This window comes from Vicia villosa, unplaced genomic scaffold (genome assembly GCF_029867415.1).
Source record: "Vicia villosa cultivar HV-30 ecotype Madison, WI unplaced genomic scaffold, Vvil1.0 ctg.000073F_1_1, whole genome shotgun sequence".
Lineage (NCBI taxonomy): Eukaryota > Viridiplantae > Streptophyta > Magnoliopsida > Fabales > Fabaceae > Vicia > Vicia villosa.
In genome coordinates, this window is record NW_026704997.1 from 665,848 (window position 1) to 689,115 (window position 23,268).

Here is a 23,268-nt window from a genome sequence, read left to right on the forward strand (position 1 = left end):
GCTGCTCATCCTCTTGAAACATGTATTGTCAAACGTTGTACCTCTATTGTTTTTTTGTATGCAGGATAAAGTTCCTATGCTTGTATTAGAGGATTGCTTGAGTTCACATGGATTTTTTTTATCGCTTTGCCTTTAAGGTGCTTATTCTCTTCTGCCTCCTCATTTTGTGACTCTAATTCCATCATTAGTAAGGTTTATGATGCTTTAGAGAAGAGAGTGGAAACTATAATTTTTAGATTTACCAAACATTTAGGGTGCTCTTTAGTGAAGAATGATAAGATAAAAGTAGTTAGTTAGGTCGTTTGAGGGTTCTCGGCAATGTTAGTATATATTTTTTTAATTATAGAGTTTTGGGGGAGGATCAAGAAGAGTAAAATGAATGATATTATTAGATATAACCTTTTAGACTTTATATTTATCCAAGAGACTAAACTCTATAAGGTTTCCCCCTCTCTGGTCCATCCCCTGTGGGGTAATTCGTTTTCTAAATGGAGTTTTTATTTATCTATTGGAAGTAGGGTTTATGGGTGTTTGTTTATAGTAAAGTTCTTCTAATTCTGTGTGTTTTGTTATAAGTGTGTAATTCAATTGTACATTGGCAGATAAAATAGTTATGTGGGTTGACCTAATCTAGAGGAAAATGAGTTTTGGAGGCACCATTTAGTGTGTTATGGATGATTTTAACTCCATCTATTCTTTTGCGGTGAGGTTTGGTGTAAAAATATATCATAGTTCATCAGGGATAGTGGATTGCTTAGAATTTTCTAATTTTATCTCTTAGATGGAGCTTTTGGACTTACTTCTATTTTGGAGAAAGTTCACTTGGTTCCAACCTAAAGGTGGGGGAAGCGAGTATGATTGACTGTATTATGTTTTCTAATGGGCGGTGGGATACTTGGGCATCTCAATGGGTTCTTCCAAGGGACGTCTCTGACCATTATCATATTATCCCGAAGTATGACAATCAACTAAGGGTCCCCAAACCTTTTACATTCAATAATATTTAGTTGTTCCACAGTAGTCTTCCTAAGCTAGTGGCTTCCTTCTGCCATGATACTGACATTCTTGGTTGGAAAGCTTTTTCTTTATTGGAGAAGTTTAAAGCCCTCAAAGTGGTCCTAAAATCTTGAAATAGAGAGGTTTTTGATGATCTTGGCGTCGGGATAAATAGGTTGATAGAGGAAGTTAATAAGGCGGGTTCTTTGGCCGATCTTAGAGCCTTATCAGTTTGATAGATTGGGTCTAGATTCAAAGTGATTGCGGACACATGGCCTATTCTTATGATTAAAGAATCTCAATCATTTTAGATATCTAGTTATAAATGGCTCATGGAGGATAATACCAATTCTGGTTACTTTCACGCTTTTGTTAAGAGTAAGAGCAGAAGAAATGACTTCGTAACACTAAAAGTTGGAGAGGTTTGGATTAAAGGGGAGCCTCCTATTAGACAAGAGATTATGAATTATTTCACTGAGATTTTTAAAGAATCCTATGTTGATAGACCTCGTCTGGATGGTGTAGGCTTCCTTTTCTCTTTCAAATGATGATAACCTTTTTTATCGGTCCCCTTTAGCCTTCAGGAGCTTAATTACCTCGTAGCTTTGCATCTTATTTTGTGACTCTAAACTCGAAGATTAAATCTCATTCTCACTTGGGATGTTTTAGACCTATTTGTCTTGTTGGATCCTTGTATAAGTTGGTGTCTAAATTTTTTCCACTTATACTTGGTACGGGGACGAAGAAGCTCATATCCCCTAACTAATTGACTTTCCTTGCAACTTCACGGATTACATTTAGAACTTTATCCTCTACTTGCACATATATCGGATCGAGTGTTTGCCTTGTTTCCGATGTTAGAGGTGGTCTTTTGGTTCTATTTTGATGGGATATGATATGTTGATGGTGGATCTGGTTGGTTTGAGATTTAACATGTGAGTATCGAGGTGGATTTTTAGTAGTTGTGGTCGGTCTTAGATGGTTTCCTTCACAGTAAAGTTATTTGGCTGTTTGTATTATTTATGGATATTTATTGTAACTTGTTTATCTTTAGTTATATCAAGACACTTGAAACTTCTTAAGTTTTATGGATTTTTCTCATATACTTTAGAGTTTATCTCCCTTATTAATATATCTATTTTCTACTTTAAAAAAGATGGAATTGTGATGCAAGTCACACATAAGAAAAATCTCAACTAGAGAACAAGGAAAATCTATCCTCTAATACACATCAATAGACATATATATCCAAATTTTTATAAACATGCCCACCATAATTGACACTTCTCCTCAAAATAAAAATCTTTTCAATTGTGTCAATGTCCATGTTACTGCACACATCGATCATCCAAGACAATAAATTATAGTAGGATAAAATGTAGTATCTTCTTAAAACCTCTATGCAATTAGTGACCTCCATTATATCATAAATCATAATTTAAAGACCCATGATCGAGTTATGTAAATGTATCCGATGTTCTTAAAACCAAAGCCTAATAATATAAGTAAGAGAAGCATAAGTAGCTCAACATTACCAATAAGCCACAACATTAGATGTGATAAAAGTGATAGGTTGAAATATGCTATGATTAAAAGTGAGGATGGAGTTTTTACTACATGACAAAACCCAAACTCCCTAGCATGGTCTTTCGCTTCTTGAAGAAACAAAGGATTTTAACCTAAAAAATCTTAAAGTTTTTCCAATTTTTGAAAAAATCAACGAGTTTAAAAAATGAAATTGTGAGATGACATCCTCTAATAATCTCACTTACATAGCATCTCTAACTTTTACCCAAAGTATTCATAAAAAGAAAGGAGAAATTGTTGTAACAATCCATAAAGTGAAACAAAAAGGTAACAATTAAGAATGACATTTGTATTTAGATTTAATGGGTATGGCTGTTTATGGTAACCAAACCAAATTATAAAAAAATTTAATCGAACTAAATCGAACCGTTTCAATTTATTCAGAATCGAACCAAATCATAATAATTGGTTTGATATACCGTTTTGAAATTTCAAAATGTATCGAATCGTTAAAAGTTAATTTTTTTCTAAATCGAACCATTAAACTATTTTTACTTTATTTTATTTTTGTATTTTTTTTCAGTTTCGGTTAAGTTCGGTTATAGTTTTGGTTTGGTTCTAGAACTGTTTGTAGAATATGGTTTGGTTCACTAACCAAACTTAACGTTTCAGTTATTTTAATTTCAGTACGGTTCGGTTTGCCAGTATAGTTTAGTTCATAATTTTTTTTAACAACCCTATCAACGGGGTATTCACAAAAATTATCACAACGGATAAAATAAAAATCCGCAAAATGAATATGAGCACAGACACAGATAATTATTCATTAAAATAAGCGGTTATGAATGCGGGTACAAGTACCTTAATACCGATCTCGTCCCATAATATCCGCACAATGTATATTTATATATTTTAATTTATATTATCGTATAAAAAATGTATGTCTACCCCTTTAACACTATACATTATAATTAAACTATTACACATTTTAATATAACCTCATAATTCAACAGTAAAATCTTTGAATTTTTCATTAATTTTGTTAAAATTTAAAATCACATTACTATTTTTAAATTGATAAATTTAGAGTAACTGGTATAGATACATGTACTTAGGTACTCATAAAGTATAGATACTAATATAAAGGTAGGTGTTCATACGAATATAAACTTGGATATGTGAATTTTTTTCAAACTGTGAATATAAAAACGAGTATTATAGTATCATATCTATTTTCATCCCTAGTAACAACGACAAAAAATATTATTTTTTAAAATTTTGGTTTCATTTAATTAAAAAAATTAGAATAAAAGAAATTAGAAACTATTAAAGAGTTATGCTCAATTAATTACATGTTTGAACTTGAATAGATTAACAATATTAGTTTTGGTTTGAATGAAAGATGAATTTAGTTTTGGTTTGAATGAAAGATGAATTTAGTTTTGGTTTGAATGAAAGATGAATTTAGTTTTGGTTTGAATGAAAGATGAATTAAGAAAAAAAAAATTTAAGGTCCCACCGAGAATTGAACTCGGGTTACCAGATTCAGAGTCTGATGTCCTAACCGCTAGACCATGGGACCTTGTTGATAACGGTTTACATATGAGTCCATTTAACCAATTAATATTTTTCTCTGAAAATAAATTCCTCCTCGTAGATATTCGAGTTCTTCTTCTTCGCAAGCGTAACCAGAAGTGTCACAACTGTTAACTCTTATCCATTTTTAATACTCCACCTATCACCATTTTCACTTTTCAAAAAAATGCTTCTTTCATGTCAAAATCACACTCTTTACCTTCCTTCTTCTTCTATCCATTCCTCAAAGAACTCAAAACCCAACATTATCATCAATTGCCAAAACCCAAATGAACAAAACCAAAACCAACCCATTCCCAGAAGACACAATTCAAAATCTACATCCTTTCTCATCCACCATCTTTCACACAAAAACAGCGACAATCCTCACCCTTCACCTACCGAGCTACAAGACCCAACACCGCACGAAGAAAAAGTGAAGCTTTTAGAACTTTCCTTAGTAAGAAAAAGAACCCCACAATTTCCTGGTTCAATTTATGCCCAATCCCCTTCCGACTCTGATGTGGGTTCTTCTCTTCCTCCTCTTCGTACCCTTTTTAAATCGCGTGATGAAGAAGAAGAAGAGGTCATGATTATGAAAGCTCTTGAAATTCGTAGGAAGGTTACTCAAGAGGTTTTCAAAGAAGCTATGATAAAGGGTAAATTTGGAATTACTTATATAGAGAATTTGGTTTCTAGGTTGGGTGGTTTCATTGATTTTGTTATGATTGAAGCTGCTAACTTGAAAAGATTGCCTCAATATTCTCATTCTAGTTTCAATTTACGCGCCAAAACTGTTATTGAAGATTCTCAAGTTGTGCAACTTGTTAGGTATGTTGTTTGTTTTTAGTTTTTACATTTTCAAGTTGTTGATAAGCTGTTTGATTTATTGCTTCTGAGAAACCAAACCAACTTGGCTAGTTTTTAAGTGTTTGTATTTTAAATCCTTGACTGTTTATTTCTTTGATTGTCTAGATGGTTGAAGCATAATTCTCTATCGTATCCTCAAATAGCTAAGCTGATTTTGATGTCGAGGGGGAAACTTGAGTCCATAAGGAACCGTAGTGAGTGGTTGAAGTCGGTGCTCGTTAAGGGGGACTTTATTGGGGAGGCAATGTTGAAGGGTGGAGATAATATTTTGCTGCGGAGTGATAGGGAACTTGATGAGATTGTTGAGTGTTTAGAGTCCAATGGTGTAAGGAGGGAATGGATGGGATATGTTGTGAGTCGGTGTCCGAAGTTGTTATCGTACAGCTTGGAAGAAGTGAAGATCCGTGTGCAGTTCTATCTGGATATGGGTCTAGATGAGAAGGATTTCGGTACCATGGTTTTCGATTTTCCTAAAGCACTTGGTTACTATACTCTGGAAGAAATGAACCGAAAGGTAGATTAATTTATTTTAACAAACTTTATAGGATGTCAGAGTCACATTCTAATATATCCTAATTGTCTTCTCTAATGTTTTAGTTTGATGAGCTTTAGTAGCATGTGTGTTGGTAATTGCTTCTGATATACCGATAAAGATAAAGTGTGATGCAACAATTGTAATTTTCAGGTTGATTACTTGAAAGAATTCGGGCTTGATAGTAAGGATGTTGGTAAGTTGCTTGCATTTAGGCCACAATTAATGGCGTGCAGCATTGAAGAACAATGGAAACCTCTTGTTAAGTATCTGTACTATTATGGGATTACCCGAGATGGGATGAAGAGAATGCTTACCATTAAACCAATGGTCTTTTGTGTTGACTTGGAGATGACTATTGTGCCAAAGGTGTGCAAAAACTATTTTTATTCGTTTCTCTTGTAAGTTGAAACTTGTATTGTTAAATATTGATGTCTAATAGATTCAGAAATAATGTTTACAATGGTTACTCTCGATTTGTGATGATATTACTGACAGTTTTGTTGCATATTTTGTCATGAAGGTAAAGTTTTTTCAGGACCTAGGTGTTCGAAATGACGGGATTGCTAACATGCTTGTAAAATTTCCTACCCTACTCACCTACAGCCTGCACAAGAAGATTAGGCCTGTGGTATGTCCCTTTCCTTTTCCGCTACAAATTTTGTTACCATGAAGTTAATTTTTCAAAGCCTCGCTACTACAATAGTTTATCACTATAATTACATTTCAATCTAGAGACCTCAATTGACTCATCTGCATGTTGTATAGGTCATATTCTTGATGACCAAGGCTGGAGTCACTGAAGAATCTATTGCAAAGGTTGTAGCTCTTGGACCTGAGCTCTTGGGATGCAGCATAGTACATAAGCTCGAAGTAAATGTAAAATATCATTTGTCTCTTGGCATACGTCTTCGGCAACTGGGTGAAATGGTCGCTGATTTCCCAATGCTGCTGAGATATAATATAGATGTTCTGCGTCCTAAGTATATTTATTTGCGGAAAACTATGGTCCGAACTTTACAAGATCTCATTCAGTTTCCGAGGTATCACAGTGATATTTTGACCATAGATACACAGTTTGTACAAATCTTGTTTAATTTTTAATGTTTTTTAATCCATTGTGTTGCCGGCTTGAATTACTTTGTTGTTATCAGGTTTTTCAGCTATTCCCTCGAGGGTCGAATAATCCCAAGACACAAGGTTCTGGTGGAGAATCAGATAAATGTCAAGCTAAAATGCATGTTAGCTTGTACAGATGAAGAATTTAACAAAATGGTCAAGAATATGATTCAAAAACGCCACAAATGTCAATCTACTGTCATGAAGGAGAATAATCCGCATCCCCAGTCTCACGCTACTGGGGATATTACTACACACCAGACGTAAAAAGCAAAACTGATAGCTCTGTGGGAAACATAACGTGATTGAGTTTCGAGAAGTAAAGCAATGTGGTAACTTTGTCTTATTAACTTCATCAGTCAGACTAGTAATTGTCGTAAAATCGTGATTATTTTTCTCAAAGACGGGATGTCAAATGACTCTGTAGCAACTGGTATAGTGCCGGAGAAACATCTCAGTAAAGGAGTGCCTCTGTCATGGTAAAAGAAAAAAAAAAAGCTTGCAACTTGTCATTCACTGCAACACTTGTGAAAATAGAGTTGCTGCAGAGTGTGTCAATGAAACATGCCACTATGAAGTGTTCCAATGAATAGAATTGTGGAGAGCAGACCTGTGTACTTCTTGCTATGTCAGAGATGCTTTAAGGTATATGCTCTAAACACACTTAGATGTACATGTTGTACTAGTTATCATATTTATTTTTGTCAAAGGACTTTGCTTTCACAGATAGTCTGGTTCGATTGACTTATTTAAATTTATCTACTGACATACACACTTGAGAGATTTGTATAGGAGAGCTCATGGAAAAAGTTTGTGACTGTCCGTAAGTTGTTTTCAGCTTTTTTTCATAAACTATCTAAGATAGTTTATAATGTATCGTTTATATGAAAATAATTTGAACTTAATTTGTCATTTGTTATTGAAACCGCTTATAAATAAGCACTTGTAAGATAAATGTTCATGCTGTAAGCCCTCTAAATTAAGCCGGTTATCTGTTTCAACTTCCACACAAACTCTAATTTATTCCTGCTCATCTTTTTCCATGATATTCTAGACTTGTTATTTTTCCTGGTATGATGCCTTGAGTCCTATATACTGGTTGAACATCAAACTCATCCTATCTCCTGAAAAATCAACGCTGGAATTTATATTTAAAACCCTTCTAAATCTATCTTGCTCAGGATTTCTGTGAACAGCAGTATTGCAACAAGCCCTCTGAATACACAAAGTTCATCAATTTGCTAGCTTTTTATAAGGCGAACAATATTATGTGGAATTTGAATCCCCGGCTCTCGGCTTTTCGCGCATTCGCGCTGTCTAGATGATATAATCATATAAACTGTTTGATCTTGCTCTAACCATTCAGACAAAACAACTTTAGGGTCTTTTTGTTTTAGCTGAATTTTTTCTTTGTATTTTTGTAAAATAATTTTTTTAAAATATTACAAGTTTTTTTATATTCGTTTTTTTTTAATGAAACATTAATTTTGACATCCTATAACCTAAACTTACATTATTGAAGATCAAAATCTAGTCAAAATCGTAATTTTAAAAAAAAAAAGTATTTTAAAAATGATTTTTATAAAAATCTATTTGAAATCACTTTAAAATTAATAGATTTTTTAAAATTTTGATATCTAAAAAAAGTTTCTATAAATAAATGAAATATTTAAAATAACACTTTAAAAATAATTATTCAAATTAAATTAAATTTAAAATTTTGATAAATTTTTTTTAGTGTAACAATATAAAAATTATTTTTAAAAAAAAACTAAAATAAACGGACCCATAACTATCCCAAAATTATCTGTACAGATCGGAGTATGCTTGAATGAGTAGACTATTTAATCATTTTAATCTATAAATAACATTATCTAGCATTATGTTTTTTTAATCAACATTATCTAGCATTATGTTTTTTCAATCAGTGATGGACTATTCTAATATTTTATTCCGAAGCATCTTTCTCAGCGGTGACATAGCCGGCACAATTTTACTAGAGACGCTATTTTTCACAAAAGTAAAAAATAGTGTTTTTTAAGGGAAATAAAACAAGTAAAAAAAATACCGTTAGAACTAATATATTCAACTTTTAAATAGTAATAATTACAACATTTTCGAGTTGGCTCATAAGACCGACTCAATCTACATAGGTTCATTCTTGGACGATATAACATGTCACCTCTAAAATTATATATAGCATCCTCGTTTTTTTTTATTTCAGAAATATCTCTAATGAAACACAAATAATGTCTGGACAAAATTTTCGGTAGACACTTTTGAAATTTTTGGTAGAATCAAAATTTTTGGTACCACCTGCTAAATTTACGGAATACCATGAATTTCAAATTTACGTGATACCGGAAATTTCAAATTTACATGATACCGGAAATTTCTGATATACTGAAATTTCTAGTAGTTTCATTTTTAGGGTTTTTCTTTTAAATGGTGTGAATTTTGCCGACACTTTTGAAGGGCTACAATTGCACCTACAAATTATATGGCCTAGGATTCTCCGTCATGTGTATAAATAGGGGCATGTGGTGTTGAGTAATACATCTTTTGAAAATGTCTATTCCTGAATTTTCATTAGTGTGAAAGTGTATTTCAATGGAAGAAACCCTGCAGTGGAATTCAAAATTCCAGATGACACCACATCTCTTGCAAGGTTGATGTAAGGAGGTGTGAAGAACGTGCTAGCAATGGGGATGTGGAAGAGGGCATCTACATCATCAGTGTCAACGTCATCTCCCCGAATGGAAAATGAAAGGATGATGTCTCTGGGTGCCACCTCACAACAAAAGCAGTCATCAGAGAGGCATCCAACATGGTAAGGGAGCACTGAGAAAGCTCCAGCAACGAAAGTCTCTAACAATACGGCTAACTGCCTCAGGCATAGGATCCCTCACGAAGTCCTTCAGCTTCAACCCATGTGAAACGATCTTCAGCACTCCTCGCTCCTATAATAGACAAAATTAAAATATTATAAGCAAATTATCGTACAATAGCATAAAGTAAAATATTAATCATTAAATAGTTACAAATATATATACCTCCCCCTGCCATATCCGGTGAGCGATATGGTCAGCATATCTCGTGAGCACAGACACGTCTTTAGGTCCTCCAGGAAACCCTCCACCAGTGTGCACTCATGGCTCAATAGACGCCCTGACAGTGGTGTCTGTATCAGTCGGAGACACCTCATCCACAGCCTCAGTAACAACAACCTCCTTAAGCTGAGCCTCCACCAACTCCTCAACAGCAAGCTCCTGGGTAGCTGCATGTCTCTGACAATGTGGTGGGCGGAACTGCGTCGCCTACTCTACCAACCGTTTCTGATGAGAATCAGTCGGAGGACGGCGTCCAGCTCTAAGCTCTAAAGCATGTGCCTCCTCATCTCTAACACGAGTCGCTGCTGCTTTATCAACGGTCTTGTCGGCTATTGTACCTTCTCTGCCTCTAGTCCTCACTGAAATAAATAAAAAAGGGAAAAAAATAGAAAAAGAGCAAATTACCGAAAATTTTGAAATTTCCAGTATTTTTCAACAAATTTATAGCCACCGTAAATTTCAAATTTTCCGTTATATTTTTTTTCTAAAATTCCCAAATATTTTAAATTTCCAGTGGCGATAAACCGTAAATTTTGAAATTTTCAGTTTGAATATACCGTAAATTTCGCAAATATACTGTAAATCTTACTGTTTTTCGTGAAATTTCCGGTAACTCCTCCAAATTTCCAGTATCGCCTGTAAATTTGAAAAATGTGGAGATGTCACGTAAATTTGGAAATGTTTTGTAAATTTTATATTTTGGACATTTTGGTCTTTTCATTGTGTTTGGGGTGATATGTTTAACTGGGGGTGACATGTTAAATCGTCTCATCCTTGTCAGAAACTCATGGTACTACTGCACATGTGGATCAGTGCACACTAGCACACCTCCCCTTCACTTTGAGCAACTGGATTATCATTTGACGGTCATATGTGCTTCACATCGAACAATCTGGAGAAGGTTACAACGACCTATCCTATATAAATATAGCTCTTAGTCACATTTGGATACAATTTATTACAAGCTAAAAAAAATTCACCTCAACGTTTTACTAACTTCACCATCAGAGTGTTAAACCTTTTTGCAGGTACCTTCCTCGTTCACTGGATAATCGTCTCAACCGAACCATAAGTATTCCATGGTGGTCTCCATCACTGGATCAGTAGTCTTTTATTTCAATATATGATTTGACGGTGACGATGTTGCATATGAGAATCAGCTTTTGTTTTTTTTTATCTTTTCCTTGACAGTGTCGTTGTTGTATATGAAATTCGACTTTTGTTTTTTGTTTTTTGAATCTTTTTATTCCCATAATTGTAACTACTCTCAATTGTATAATTGTATAATGGCTAGTTCAAGGTTAGCTTGTGGCTAGAGCGTTACCATTTACCGTCTCTATTCATCTGCCCAGACAATGTTACGCTAGTTCTTCTCCTCGTCGGTGATGATCTTGTGATCTATGTGTAAGTATGTTTTGATGATTGATTAAACAGTATCAATTATGAACATCTTCAAATAATAGATCTGCATTGAAAAGTGCGAAATAAATTTGTTTATAATTGACTTAGCAAAGATCAAATACTATTAACATCGTTTAGGAACAAACATGTTTGTTAAAGTACGCCTCTAATTTGAAGTTTAATTATTTTATTTTATTTAGGATATTTTGCAATATACTAGTGTATAGAAATATGTACACATTCACAAAAACTATTTTTAAATTTAATTTATTTTTCAAAGGCTCATTGAAAAAGCCAAAAATCTTTTTAATTGAAATAAAATCAATTATAGTGTATAATTTATCAGCCTTGCTATTTTGACACTGGTTAGTAGATACACCGTATCTACACTATAGGTCACAACACAGCAACAAATGCTTGCACAAAAATCAAAATTTTAATAAATTATTAAAAAAAAAGAGTATATTTTACATATATTAATACGGTGTAAGTGTCAAAAACAGGTGTACAAATATCTTTTCCCATAATTTATTATGATTGCAGTATAATTTATTATGAGACATTGTCTCGCTGAGTAATCTGATTTAAACATAGTTGATTATAATGTTGTCATTACATAGTTAATTATAACATTGCCATAATCGATTATGGGGTTGCAAGAATGTTATTTCATGTTTTTTTGTTAAACGTCATAATTAAATCAGTTTTGTTATAGAAATTTTCACATCTAAAAAGGGGTAATTCAAAAGAGAAATTTAATCATTTGTATTATATTTGCCAACCTTAATTAACAATTCTCTAATTTACAATTACACAAACAATCATCAATCACGCTTTGAGCACACCCTGCTCTTACAATTACACAAACAATCATCAATCACACTCTGAGCACATCCTGCTATTTTACTCACTCAATGTGATAATTAAGCTTGCCACATTTTTAATTTTTGACTTTTTGTTGACACAATGTTTTTAGTCCAATAAAATGGCACTGTTGTCAAAAATTGTTTATCATTTTAACAAGGCAACAATTGTAATTAAAATTTTAGCGCATTTTTAATTTCTGTTTTAATTTATATTCGTGCAACAAACAAGTTCTATACCTTGTGCCACTGTCATCTTTGGGTAAAACTTTGTATATTTATTATAGTTAAATATATGTTTACTTACTCAATAAACAAACCAAAATTGAACCCCAAGACTAATTATGGTTGTGAAAGGCTCTTAGGGTCATGATAATCCTCAATCTTATCAACTTGGTCAATTTTTGAAGCTCAAACAATTACGTTGCACATGGAACAGATGAATAGCAATGCAATCAAGCACCGGTTTCATGGAAGGAATAAAAATCTATCACCACACCACAGCTGGGAATGTCTTTCCTATTCACTATCATAATTTTTCCACACCAAAAGAAATTACAAAGGAGTAACTTTCCCATGTCATAAATATTTCCCAACCAAAAGAAAAATGCTATTACAACAATCAAAATTCTTCGTACATAAATCGAACTAATCCACATGCAACAAATATTATGGACAAGAAATCTATCAAAAGTGAATGCTCACTTCATTCAATCCCAAGTCGACATATTGAGTTTTTCTTAATGAGGCCAAGATCCACCTGAAAACATACATGATTTAGGTTAATATATTAATATCACTAGGCAGTTTCAAAAACAGCCTTTGGAAATTGAAAATATGAACCCATCAATCAAGTTTTTACACTTAAAAAGACCAAATAAACAGTGGTTTTTTCAACTCAAAATGGCTAACAGTACCTTGTGTCCAAAGAGATCCCTGATGTTATCTATTCCATACATAATCATTGTTGGCCTGTTTACAAAAATAACAAGTTAAGATAAATTCAATGACCCTCCATAAAAATGTATTTTATTTCCTCTAAAAATTCATTAGATTTGGTTGGAAAGTTGTTAAGAATTTAGATTTTATAAATCAAATAATTTTACTGTTAGCAATGATCGGTGTTCTCAGTGTTTGTTCTCTCACCTTTCAAGAGAAAGGCCCCATGCAATAACTTGGACATCTTCAGGAAGCCCCATCGGCCGCAACATTTCAGGTCTGAACATGCCAGAGTTTCCTACCTCTACCCATTTTTTAAAGCCTTCATGATAACTGATATACGAGCACTTGATTAATAGGTAATATCTTTAAGATAATGACAAGCCAAATAAACTATAACATTACAGAAATACTGACCTGAAAATCTCCATGCTAGGTTCTGTGTAAGGATTGTAAGCAGGCTTGAATTTCAGCTTGGTCATGCCTGAACTCAAAAACAAAATTTTCATCCAATATCAATCAATAATCAATAATCAATAATAGAATATAATCCTAAAACTTATCTTTAATAAACTTGAGTTGGCATTAATCATTTTTAACTAGAACTTACATTCAACATTTAGCTCATTAAGAGTTATTCATTAGAGAGCATTACCTAAGCGTGAGAAGAAGTCATGTAGAACTCCTATTAAGTCACAGAGAGTGAGTCCTCGATCGCATACAAGGCCTGAATTGAAATGCAAAATCAAGGGTATCATAAAAATCAATAAATTTGAATGTGGAAAAATAGTTCTGAGATTAAACCCCTGGTGCATCAAATGCAAAAAAGTGACGTGGAAAACCCTGATCCCAGAAACACTTACTAGCTCACGTACCTTCTATCTGGTGGAACTCGGCAAGATGTGTTCGGTCCACCGCTTCATTCCGGAAGACACGATCTATAGAGAAATATTTTTTTGGAACAAATGGTTTCTGAAAAGGCATAGAAGAAATATAATGAGTAGCAACAACCTAGAAAGTATAATCAATTATCTTTGGAAATAGGGAAAAGGAAAAAACCAGAATACAGAAGAGCACAAACTAAAATAGCTAAATCCACCTCTAAAACATAAATACAAATTTCCATCCAAAATTTTTAGGAAAAATAAAAACAACATAGGAGGTTCAATGGCCCAAAACACAACACAATCATATGCATTCATAAAAACTCGACCAGCAAATTCAGACACAGAAACCAACCTGTGCCAGCTTGTAAAGCATCCTGGAAGAAACAGCAGTTGTGTGGGTCCTCAGAAGGTTTTTATTTGCTTCCTCTCTTTTCCAGTCGTATGTATATCTACCAAGTAATAGAATTATAAGGTTACACACAAACAATTTGAAACTTATCTCTCTATTGATAAATAGCCTACTATTAAGAAGTGTATAGAGGGTGCTCAGGCACATACCCTCTAGACTCATAACCACCAAATTCATGAACTTGCTTTACTCTCTGAACATAATCTTCAGGAAGTTTCTTTGTTGTTGAAGGAGCTGCATATGAATAATATGCACTCAGGAAGAAGCAAAGAAGATTTGAGTAGCATTAAAAAAAAATCAATATTTTACTAACCTTCCAAAAAGAATGTGTCATGAGAATCACGGGCTGGATGTTGTTGGGGCTGGAACAAGGAATCAAAGTTCCAGAAGCTGCCATTTAAAACATTGAGATGTAAAGTTTACAATGAGAGAAGACATATGCTACTACACAATACTAAACACAAATGAACCTAATCTGTTGGGTTTCAGTCATTTTTAAAGATAAATCTAGCAAAAAAATAACATAAACAAGCAAGAATCAAGAGATTACGTAGATTAATTAACAGTATGATTCATGCAATGCATAGAACAGTTATTTTAATCATGAAGTTATGATGCATTTATAACAGTCACTACTGAAGGAACCTTTCTTCCCAAAACTTGTGGCATTCTCAATCATATACAAGAAAAATTGCTAAATTATAACTTTACCATAATTCAAATCAAAGAAACAGTACCTAGAAAAATTATCTCGAGGCTATCAATTTAGTGCACCAAGGATTTTGGATTTGACTTTTACATTTTAGGGCTGCAAGCACTACCTAGCCTATCCAAAAGTTTGAAATTAATTTGATTAACAGTTCTACTAAGTATATATTAAAGGTCAGGCTGCAATAACTTCCAAGCATTTTATTTTTTTCTCTGCTTGTTTTAAAGGATCCTAAAAGAGAGCCAAGTTCAATTTATTTATTTGGGGGGCAGGAGGGGGTTATAAAGCTTTACAGGGGAACTTTGAGAGTCTTTTTTTTCTCTTCAATTATTAATCTTTTACTCGGACATGATGAAATTTATTGTTATTTGTTTATACATTTTGTGTGAACTTCGTAGACTAGAAAAGCCACTAGGATTGGATTAGGGGCAAGAGGCTTGGATGGTTTATATGAGATCATAGGTCCAAACCTCATTTCCAGTACACCAAAAATTATAAATCACAAACACTAGAAAGGAATTGGAACGAAAACAAATCAACAATTACCTGCTCTCAACATAATTATTTGTGGGCATCTCTTCAAACCTGCAACATTAGATTACCATTACAAAATGTTAATCTCAGAGGTTGACACAAATATTTACCACACAAGACATTAGGCTTCAACATGACAAATATAAGACTCACCCCATACAGTGGAAGATCTGTTTTATTTGACACCGGACCTAAAAATGGAAAATATCCAGAACTATTAAATACACAAATGATCAAATATGTTTGGTATAAAAGCATATCAACAACAACAAAGTGTTCAGTTTTTCGGTAAAGTTTAATGTAAGTTGTCTCGTTCGTCCAGGCTTACAGCCAGCAATATGAAGATAGGAAGCGAAACATGACATAAGTTGAGGGGTTTTTTTTCCGTTTGTCTCGTTTGTCCGGGCTCATTTCCATAATTAAAATCATAATATGTTTATACTAATAGTAATAATATAGAACACATATTGAAACTACTGAAATAATTCATAAAAAGAAACGCACAAAAACGTGTATGTCATAATGATATAAATCAAGACTCAAGAGTATGATCAATGCATTTCATACCAAACTATACAAACTTAAATATGCAAAAACAAACTATGATTTTGCTCATATATTCCTGAATATGAATTTTTCTATAGCACAGGGGGGAAGGACATTGGAAATATATTCTTGCCTTTAACAGTGGATGAAGACTGCCACCTTCAAGAGGTTGGCCTTTAGCACTGTAATTGTACTCTTTGAATTCTATTTCCTTCCACTCGCCACTGCAACAAAGTAACACTGTAGAATCAGATTTCATAAAGATATGATGCAAATCCATTAAAATGTCTTGCACAAAGAAGCTTGAACAGAGTTTGAAAAACCCGCCCAACCCCAAGTTTACATTTATTTTAAGGGAGAAAAAGAGTACCTCTGAAAATTATCTCGAGTTAAATCAGTGACAACCTTTTTTCTTTTTGGAGCATAGTTAGGACCCTTTTTCACCGAGTAACCCTTCCATGTCCTAGAGTATAAGAATTTCAATAATGAAGGAGTAGTCAAGTAATCTACACATATTCATCAAATCGGACAAACTTTGAAGAGCAATCGAGTTAAATTATTATTACTGTGGTACAATGAGCTTTCTTGCTTTGAGTGCTTTGATATCATCAGGACCAATGCTCTGCAATTGCAACACATAGTAAAAATTATAATGAGATACAAGAATTCACAGGGAAAACTGACTAGAAAATGACAAGTAGCCTGTATATAGTTATTATAAGAACTGTTGTTCATCCCTACTCACTCACACATGAAATAGCGTGCAGACACATCTCATAACTACAGAGTAAAGAAGATGAAATGTCAACCCAATGTTGTTAGCAGCGCTATATCGCTATTGCATAGCGGAATTTCGACAAACCGATATTGTTCCCTAATACGCTATTTAATACAAAAAGTTGTCAAATGGCTACTATGGCAGCGCTATACCACTATTGCACGGCTGACTTCTAGCAATACGCTATTTTTGCCAACAATAGACAACACTGGGTCAAACCCCCTTTCGAACTTCCTATACCAATCTTATATATTGAGTTGAATCTGAAGAGCACAAAACCTTCCACTTTCCTAGGTATTATCACAAACCAAAGATTCAAGACCGAGCCGATATGCTATCACAAAAACAAAAAAGTTTAAAGAAGGTTGCTATCATGTATCAACAAAGCAGATTACCCTACCTTCTCGCCACATCAACAAGTACATGTTACCAAATTGTAAGTGTATTAAGTATAGTAAGAATGAGGGAGTTCACTGTTTCCTATTGCATCTAGGGATGAAAGGACATGTTAATAGCATATTAAAAACTAGCATGAATAGAAACTATCAACAATCCTCTTTTTGAAAGTCGAATCCAACAACAGGAGGAGGTTGGTTTTAAAAAAGACATAATTACTTACATTGCAAATATCTATCTGATTTAAGAATTGACAAAGTCGACTATATCTTAGTTCAAAGTTAAAGGAAGATTAGCATTGCAAACCCCCTACCCGTCCAAAGAAAGAAAAATGAACTACGTTTCTTCATCCAGTTTCCTCCTCTCAAGTCTCAACAAAATTAAGAAATTCAGCAACAAAACAATTCATGCTAGTAGAACACACCTGTCCTTGTTGTATTTGAAGAAGCAAGTTTTTGACTTTGTCTTCCACATGTTGTACCTGGATCAAGAATTTGTTAACGACTAATATTTCCCTAACCATAGACTAACCCTCATCTCAAAGGAAAATGTACACTGAACATCAAGATACAGTACAATTATTTTGTCACAATGCATGCTAGAATCATTAACATACCTTCTTAGATATAAGTTGTTTTCCCATCTCAACCCACTTATTCTTCGCCGCCTGAGCACAACCAATCTTGAAAACCGAAGGACCCAGCTTTTTCTGCAACCATAAAACAACAATTAAACTACATTTCACCTATGAAACACTCTCCAATCACATACATCGAACACGATACTGACACTAACACAAACACCGGCAATAATTCAATAAAAAATCCACCTGAAGTTCTTCTCTGGAGATACCTTCCGGCGGAATAGCAGAAATTAGTTGAGCTTCAGGGGATCCAAGAGTAGTGTAACTGTTCCCTTCATCGGTTAAAATCCATGTCTCCCTCTTAATATCCTATCAACCATAAACAAAATCTAATCTCTTAAAAAACAATTTAAACATTTCCAATTTGAATTAGGATTTGAGATAAAGTTACCTACCTCAGCATCAACGTATCTGAACCCATGGAGACTCTTGATGATGTTGACCATTTCATTATGGTCAATGCCGCGTTCGGATGCAAATTCACCGGAATCTCTAATCTCCTCGTTGTTTTCCAGGTAGCCGAGAACTGCTTCTTCCGCCATTGTTAAACTAAGCGCCGCCGCACAGAACAGTGTCTTCTAATCTCAATACCAAAAGGTGCACGATGGTAGTAACTGATATGTTTTATTTGGGCTAGCCCAATTTGAATGTTACGGGTTAAAAATCAACCCGTTATTTCAGAAAACCGGTTTATGTTTGAGAAATGGATTTAAACCCGTTTGGATTTGGTTCAAAACCGTGTTTTTTAGTTGTAATCATAGAAGAAGGTGGATTTGAAATGTGTGCAGGTACTTGTTGAAAATGCAGCAAGTTTGACTAGTACGGAACAGAGTTTTAAAAATCGGGTCGGACATTAAATCGGTGAAGGTATTGGGTCACTGATTTATTGGTCGAATCACTGGGTCATTGGTCGAACCGCATGACTAAATCGGATTAAACCGAATAACTCGGTTCAATAGACCGATCATTATAACAAAATTATATAAGTATAAGGGCCCGTTTGTTTTGGCTTTTTTTAAAAATGATTTTTATAGTGTTACCAAATTTTGTGAAAAAAAATTTTACAAAGAAACTTTTTATAAAAGCTTCAAATGAAAATTTTGTTTGAATAGTTATTCTTAAAATGTGATTTTAGGTATTTCATCTATTTATGAGGAAAAAATTTGGATATCAAAATTTCAAAAAATCACTTAATTTTGAAGCTATTTCAAATAGATTTTCATAAAAATCATTTTTGAAATACAAGTTTTTGAAAAAATTATGATTTTGACTAAATTTTGGTCTTCAATTATGTATGTTTATGTTATAAGATGTCAAATTAAGTGTTTCATTTTAGAAAAAACGAATATAAAAAAACTTGTAATATTTTGAAAAACGGTTTTAGAAAATCTATTTTCAAAAATACAAAGAAAAAATCCATTTTTTTAAAGCTGAAACAAACTGGCCCTAAAACATATCCAATCGGATGATTCAGTCTCTATAAAATATAACTAGCACTTAAATTTTTTTAAAATATCATCTCATAAATAAATTTACAAGTTCATAATTTACATTAAAGTTAGATGTCACTATATTTATCCATAACATACAATAAAACTTATATTTTGCAGACAAACAAAAACTATATTCATATATTATGTTCTGTTAGATCCCCCCATGACACTAATTCATCATTTTAATATGTCAAGGTACATTTCCATGATTTCCAATGTAAAGGAGCAACTATTAATTATGTAGAACATCAAAATAATATGAAATTTATATTTCAAAATAATATTATATCAAGATAATATGAAATTTATATTTCAAAATAATATTATATCAAAACACTTATTGTTGGCCCTTAACATGTTGGAATTTTTAATTGGGTCGTGTCATAAAATTTTTTAATTTCAATTTCTTTTGATACATTTTTTAACGTTTAAGATTACTTAATATGACTTACATATTTATGGAAGGAAATTATTATGTTTTGATTTTCAACAAATAAGCCCTACAAATTTTTTAATTTCTTCAACTATTAAACTTTTTTAAAAGTAAAATTATTGAAAGAAGTTTATCTACAACCATAATTTAATATAATCATACTTGAAAAGAATGTACATCATTGAAAGAAGTTTGCTTCATAAATTTACTACAACGTTTTTAAAATATTTTATTAAATTCATTGGATGTTTTATCAAGTTATTAGACCAATAAAACTGCCTCCAAATGATTAAATTATAGGTTATATCTTTTTTCTATTTGACAGTGTTAAACAACACATATCAAGTTTCTGTTTGTAATGGTAGAATGGTTGATATAAAATTCAACATTACTACATAAAGATTACACTCATGTTATACAGGTTTTTACAATTATAAAAACATTTGATTGTATCATTCGCAATTATAAAAAACAAGTTTTTACAAAGTCACCATCCTAACGCCTTTCCACAATCAAATGCACATAAGGCGAAAACCGCAACATGCTCCAGATTAAAGTATCGCCATTGCAAAGTTTGATACTCTTAGCTAATTCATACCAGCCCTGAGCCATGTACCTTTCATAAGTGCTTGGGACTCCTTTCCTCCCCGCCTTATGAAGGCTGCAGTTGAACACCTTTCGAGTCGCCGCGTCTACAACTTTAATTTCATCCTGATATACTCGGAGGCATTTCTTAGCTATTTCCTTTGGAAAATGCTGCATAAATACACAGATATTTTAGTATACATTTCATATTGTTCCTATATTAAATGAATACGAATCACATTAGATTGTGTTATCTTACCATCACATTTTTTGCACTTTTTTTGCCGTTTGTAATGCGAGTTTTCCAAGTGAATTTCTTTTCCCCATTCGACAACTCCTATGTAATATCAGTAGACGCCTTCCCTTTCCCTTTCTTTGATTGATTTCCCTTTCTCAATATATGCGGATGGACTGTTCCCCGTGATGAAACTGCCCGAACAGCCTTTTTCCCTTTTCTTTAATTCCTACACTTCGTTCACTACCCATATTTTTCTTTGAAACCATCCCTGGATCCCCATTGACATTGTCAATCGTCTTCTCCCCAATCGTTTCTTCCATTGGCTCCTCCTTTACATCAAGAATCACAACATTGTCATGACTTGACGGTTGAGGAACTGCAGTGGCGGATGTCGTAGCCATTTGATCGACCCGATGTATTTTCCCATGTTCTTTTACTCTTTGCGCTTTCTTCGAAGCTTTTTTTGCCTTATCTGCATTGTACCCCGTTTCAGCAACCAATCCATCTATCACCCTTCATGCTCCTTCGTCGCTAACAACCAAAAACAATCATAACAATAGTTAAATATTTGTCTTATAAATTTAAAGAAATGATTAAGCCATTTGAATTACTCAATACAAATTATCTTGATACGAACAAAAGTAAAGATTGTTGAAGCTTCACATGAAATGAATATGAACAATCAACAAATATTCTGAATATGAACAAACAAAATATGTAAAAGGATCCTTAATAGAAACACAGTCTTAATACGAACAAAAGATTACCCAACAGTAGTAAAAACCCAAGAATCACTAATCGAACCAGCTGTACTCTGTTTTTGTCAATTCAGATTGAAATACACATAAACCCTAATGACTCTTGGTCCGTATTTTTTTAACATACACCCATATAGTTAGAGAATCTTCAAAAACCTTCACGGAAAAAACACGACACAACCGTCAATGTTTCACCACCCATACATCTATAATAGCCATAAGAGGGCATATATCACAGTTAATGTTTAAAAAATTGATTTAAGAAATTTTTTCAATTGCAGATAAATAATCGCCTTTAGCAAACACATGCATCTCAACCCATTTAGAAACAATAACGCTTCAACACTGAAACTTGAAGAAATAACAATCAGATTTATATTCTTAAAGTAACGATAAAAAGCAGTACCTGATTTCTACCCCGTCTTCGTCCGATATACATCCGTGGACAGTTTTACTTCCTCCGGTCATCTTCTATAGCATGCAGGAAATCTGAACTGACCGTACTGTTCAAATAGCTCGCGCGTTTGGTTTGCCGAGTATGCTTTTGTGTTTCAATAAAAAATGAATTCATAAGCTGTCTCTTTGCTTCCGCATAATGTTGGGAATTTACACCTATTAATTACCAATGGGCCAAGAAAATTGTTGGGTTGCCTTGACCAAGAAAATTTGCAATGGCCCAAGAAATGTAGAAGCGATTGACTATTATATTTCTTTAACAAACGCAATTAATAATTAATAGATTGTTTTTAAAATAATCCACTCATCATATTAAAAGTAATGGTTTTTTTTATATAATTTAAATAACTCATATATATTAATTTTTTATTATTATTTACATATTATTTAACAATTTTAAATACACGTTAAAATAATTGTAACAAACAAAATGTGTCCAATATATTTTTTCCCACTCATATCATATATAAGATTTCTAATCAATGCCTTAAAATATATTCCCATTTCATATCATGTATATTTAATTTAATATATGAAATTCACACAATGTCAAAACATTTTTGTTGGGCCTCAACATTCAACTGTTTAAGGTATTTCATATATACAATGATTGTCATATGTATATTTTATTGCAAATCTACTCTTAACAATTATATTGAACTAATAATCTTTTGAAAAAAAAGTACATAGACATAACAAAATTAAATCCCAACATAAACTAATTTCTTTAATACTTTACAATTTTGTACATCCCCAGAACATTAGCCATATATATTCCCCTATTAACTTTACAAATCTTCCATAAATAAGTAAAATATAAAACATACCCAATCAATAACAAATTGTATATGTCAAACAATGACTGTTACAAAACCAGCAGATAAGAGCAATTGTAGAACAGAATATCATAATGTTAAAATTACAAAGTTCTTATCAATCCATGGGCAATTACTATCCAAACAGAAATTCTGAAGATTAAATAAAACAAGTTTTTAAAATTACATTCAAATTCAGAAAATTAAAATTACTAAACCAAGCAAAATGATTCATCAAAAAAAGATTGTTCTTCAAATAGTTGTCATCAATGCATCCAGCATAACCATTAACACATCAACAAATCACCCTCACCTAAACCTGCATTGCACATACATAACAATGTTAAAAAATTTCCAGAAACATACAGATTAACATGCAAAGCACTGAATATCTATATTGTACAATATTATATGTCAACAAATACAATCCTAACCATTGTTTTCAGTTTCTTCACCAACTCTGTCCAAATCTTCCATTCGCTGTCATGCAGAATACAAACATAATATGATTGTGAAATCCAAATAATATCATCTAACATAATTTCATACTTTTCGTAAATCTTTGAACAATAAAGTCATACCCTTCATTTTCAAAGCGTATCCACCCAATACACACTCCATCGGATATTTCTATCATTCTGGGTTTCATATCCAAT

The 23,268-nt window shown here is 33.0% G+C and overlaps 2 protein-coding genes and 1 non-coding gene across 4 annotated transcripts; 1 reads left to right on the forward strand and 2 right to left on the reverse strand.

The window, feature by feature from the left end:
- Window positions 1-4,033: 4,033 nt before the first annotated feature.
- TRNAQ-CUG (transfer RNA glutamine (anticodon CUG)) lies at window positions 4,034-4,105 on the reverse strand. Its single transcript has one exon. It is a non-coding gene; the product is annotated as a tRNA-Gln (tRNA).
- On the forward strand, window positions 4,096-8,115 carry LOC131623525 (transcription termination factor MTERF2, chloroplastic-like). Of its 2 annotated transcripts, XR_009290249.1 has the most exons (7): window positions 4,096-4,929; window positions 5,074-5,482; window positions 5,654-5,869; window positions 6,024-6,131; window positions 6,269-6,543; window positions 6,655-7,264; window positions 7,801-8,115. XR_009290249.1 is itself a non-coding variant. In XM_058894535.1 (6 exons), exons 1-6 carry the CDS (start codon window positions 4,286-4,288, stop codon window positions 6,884-6,886), a joined length of 1,884 nt encoding a protein of 627 aa, XP_058750518.1. In that variant the 5' UTR covers window positions 4,096-4,285; the 3' UTR covers window positions 6,887-7,774. The 2 variants fall into 2 exon arrangements, 1 of the variants encoding a protein (XP_058750518.1); XM_058894535.1 differs by lacking the exon at window positions 7,801-8,115 and having other exon boundaries at window positions 6,655-7,774.
- A 4,311-nt stretch (window positions 8,116-12,426) lies between these two features.
- On the reverse strand, window positions 12,427-18,506 carry LOC131623526 (phenylalanine--tRNA ligase alpha subunit, cytoplasmic-like). Its single transcript, XM_058894536.1, has 18 exons — window positions 18,230-18,506; window positions 18,021-18,143; window positions 17,808-17,900; window positions 17,616-17,672; window positions 16,584-16,639; window positions 16,388-16,480; window positions 16,151-16,241; window positions 15,625-15,662; window positions 15,484-15,522; window positions 14,542-14,618; window positions 14,378-14,462; window positions 14,172-14,268; window positions 13,808-13,904; window positions 13,588-13,659; window positions 13,350-13,416; window positions 13,140-13,265; window positions 12,911-12,965; window positions 12,427-12,753 (listed from the first exon to the last, which is right to left on the reverse strand). Exons 1-18 carry the CDS (start codon window positions 18,374-18,376, stop codon window positions 12,700-12,702), a joined length of 1,467 nt encoding a protein of 488 aa, XP_058750519.1. The 5' UTR covers window positions 18,377-18,506; the 3' UTR covers window positions 12,427-12,699.
- Window positions 18,507-23,268: the final 4,762 nt, after the last annotated feature.

Coding starts and splice junctions, on each gene's coding strand:
- LOC131623525 (XM_058894535.1), top strand. CDS start 4,286: ATGCTTCTTTCATGTCAAAATCACACTCTTTACCTTCCTTCTTCTTCT. Junction 5,483..5,653: donor TGGAAGAAATGAACCGAAAG/GTAGATTAATTT, acceptor TGTAATTTTCAG/GTTGATTACTTGAAAGAATT. Junction 6,544..6,654: donor GATCTCATTCAGTTTCCGAG/GTATCACAGTGA, acceptor TGTTGTTATCAG/GTTTTTCAGCTATTCCCTCG.
- LOC131623526 (XM_058894536.1), bottom strand. CDS start 18,376: ATGGCGGAAGAAGCAGTTCTCGGCTACCTGGAAAACAACGAGGAGATT. Junction 16,481..16,583: donor AGAAAGCTCATTGTACCACA/GTAATAATAATT, acceptor CTTATACTCTAG/GACATGGAAGGGTTACTCGG. Junction 13,417..13,587: donor TGACTTCTTCTCACGCTTAG/GTAATGCTCTCT, acceptor TTTTGAGTTCAG/GCATGACCAAGCTGAAATTC.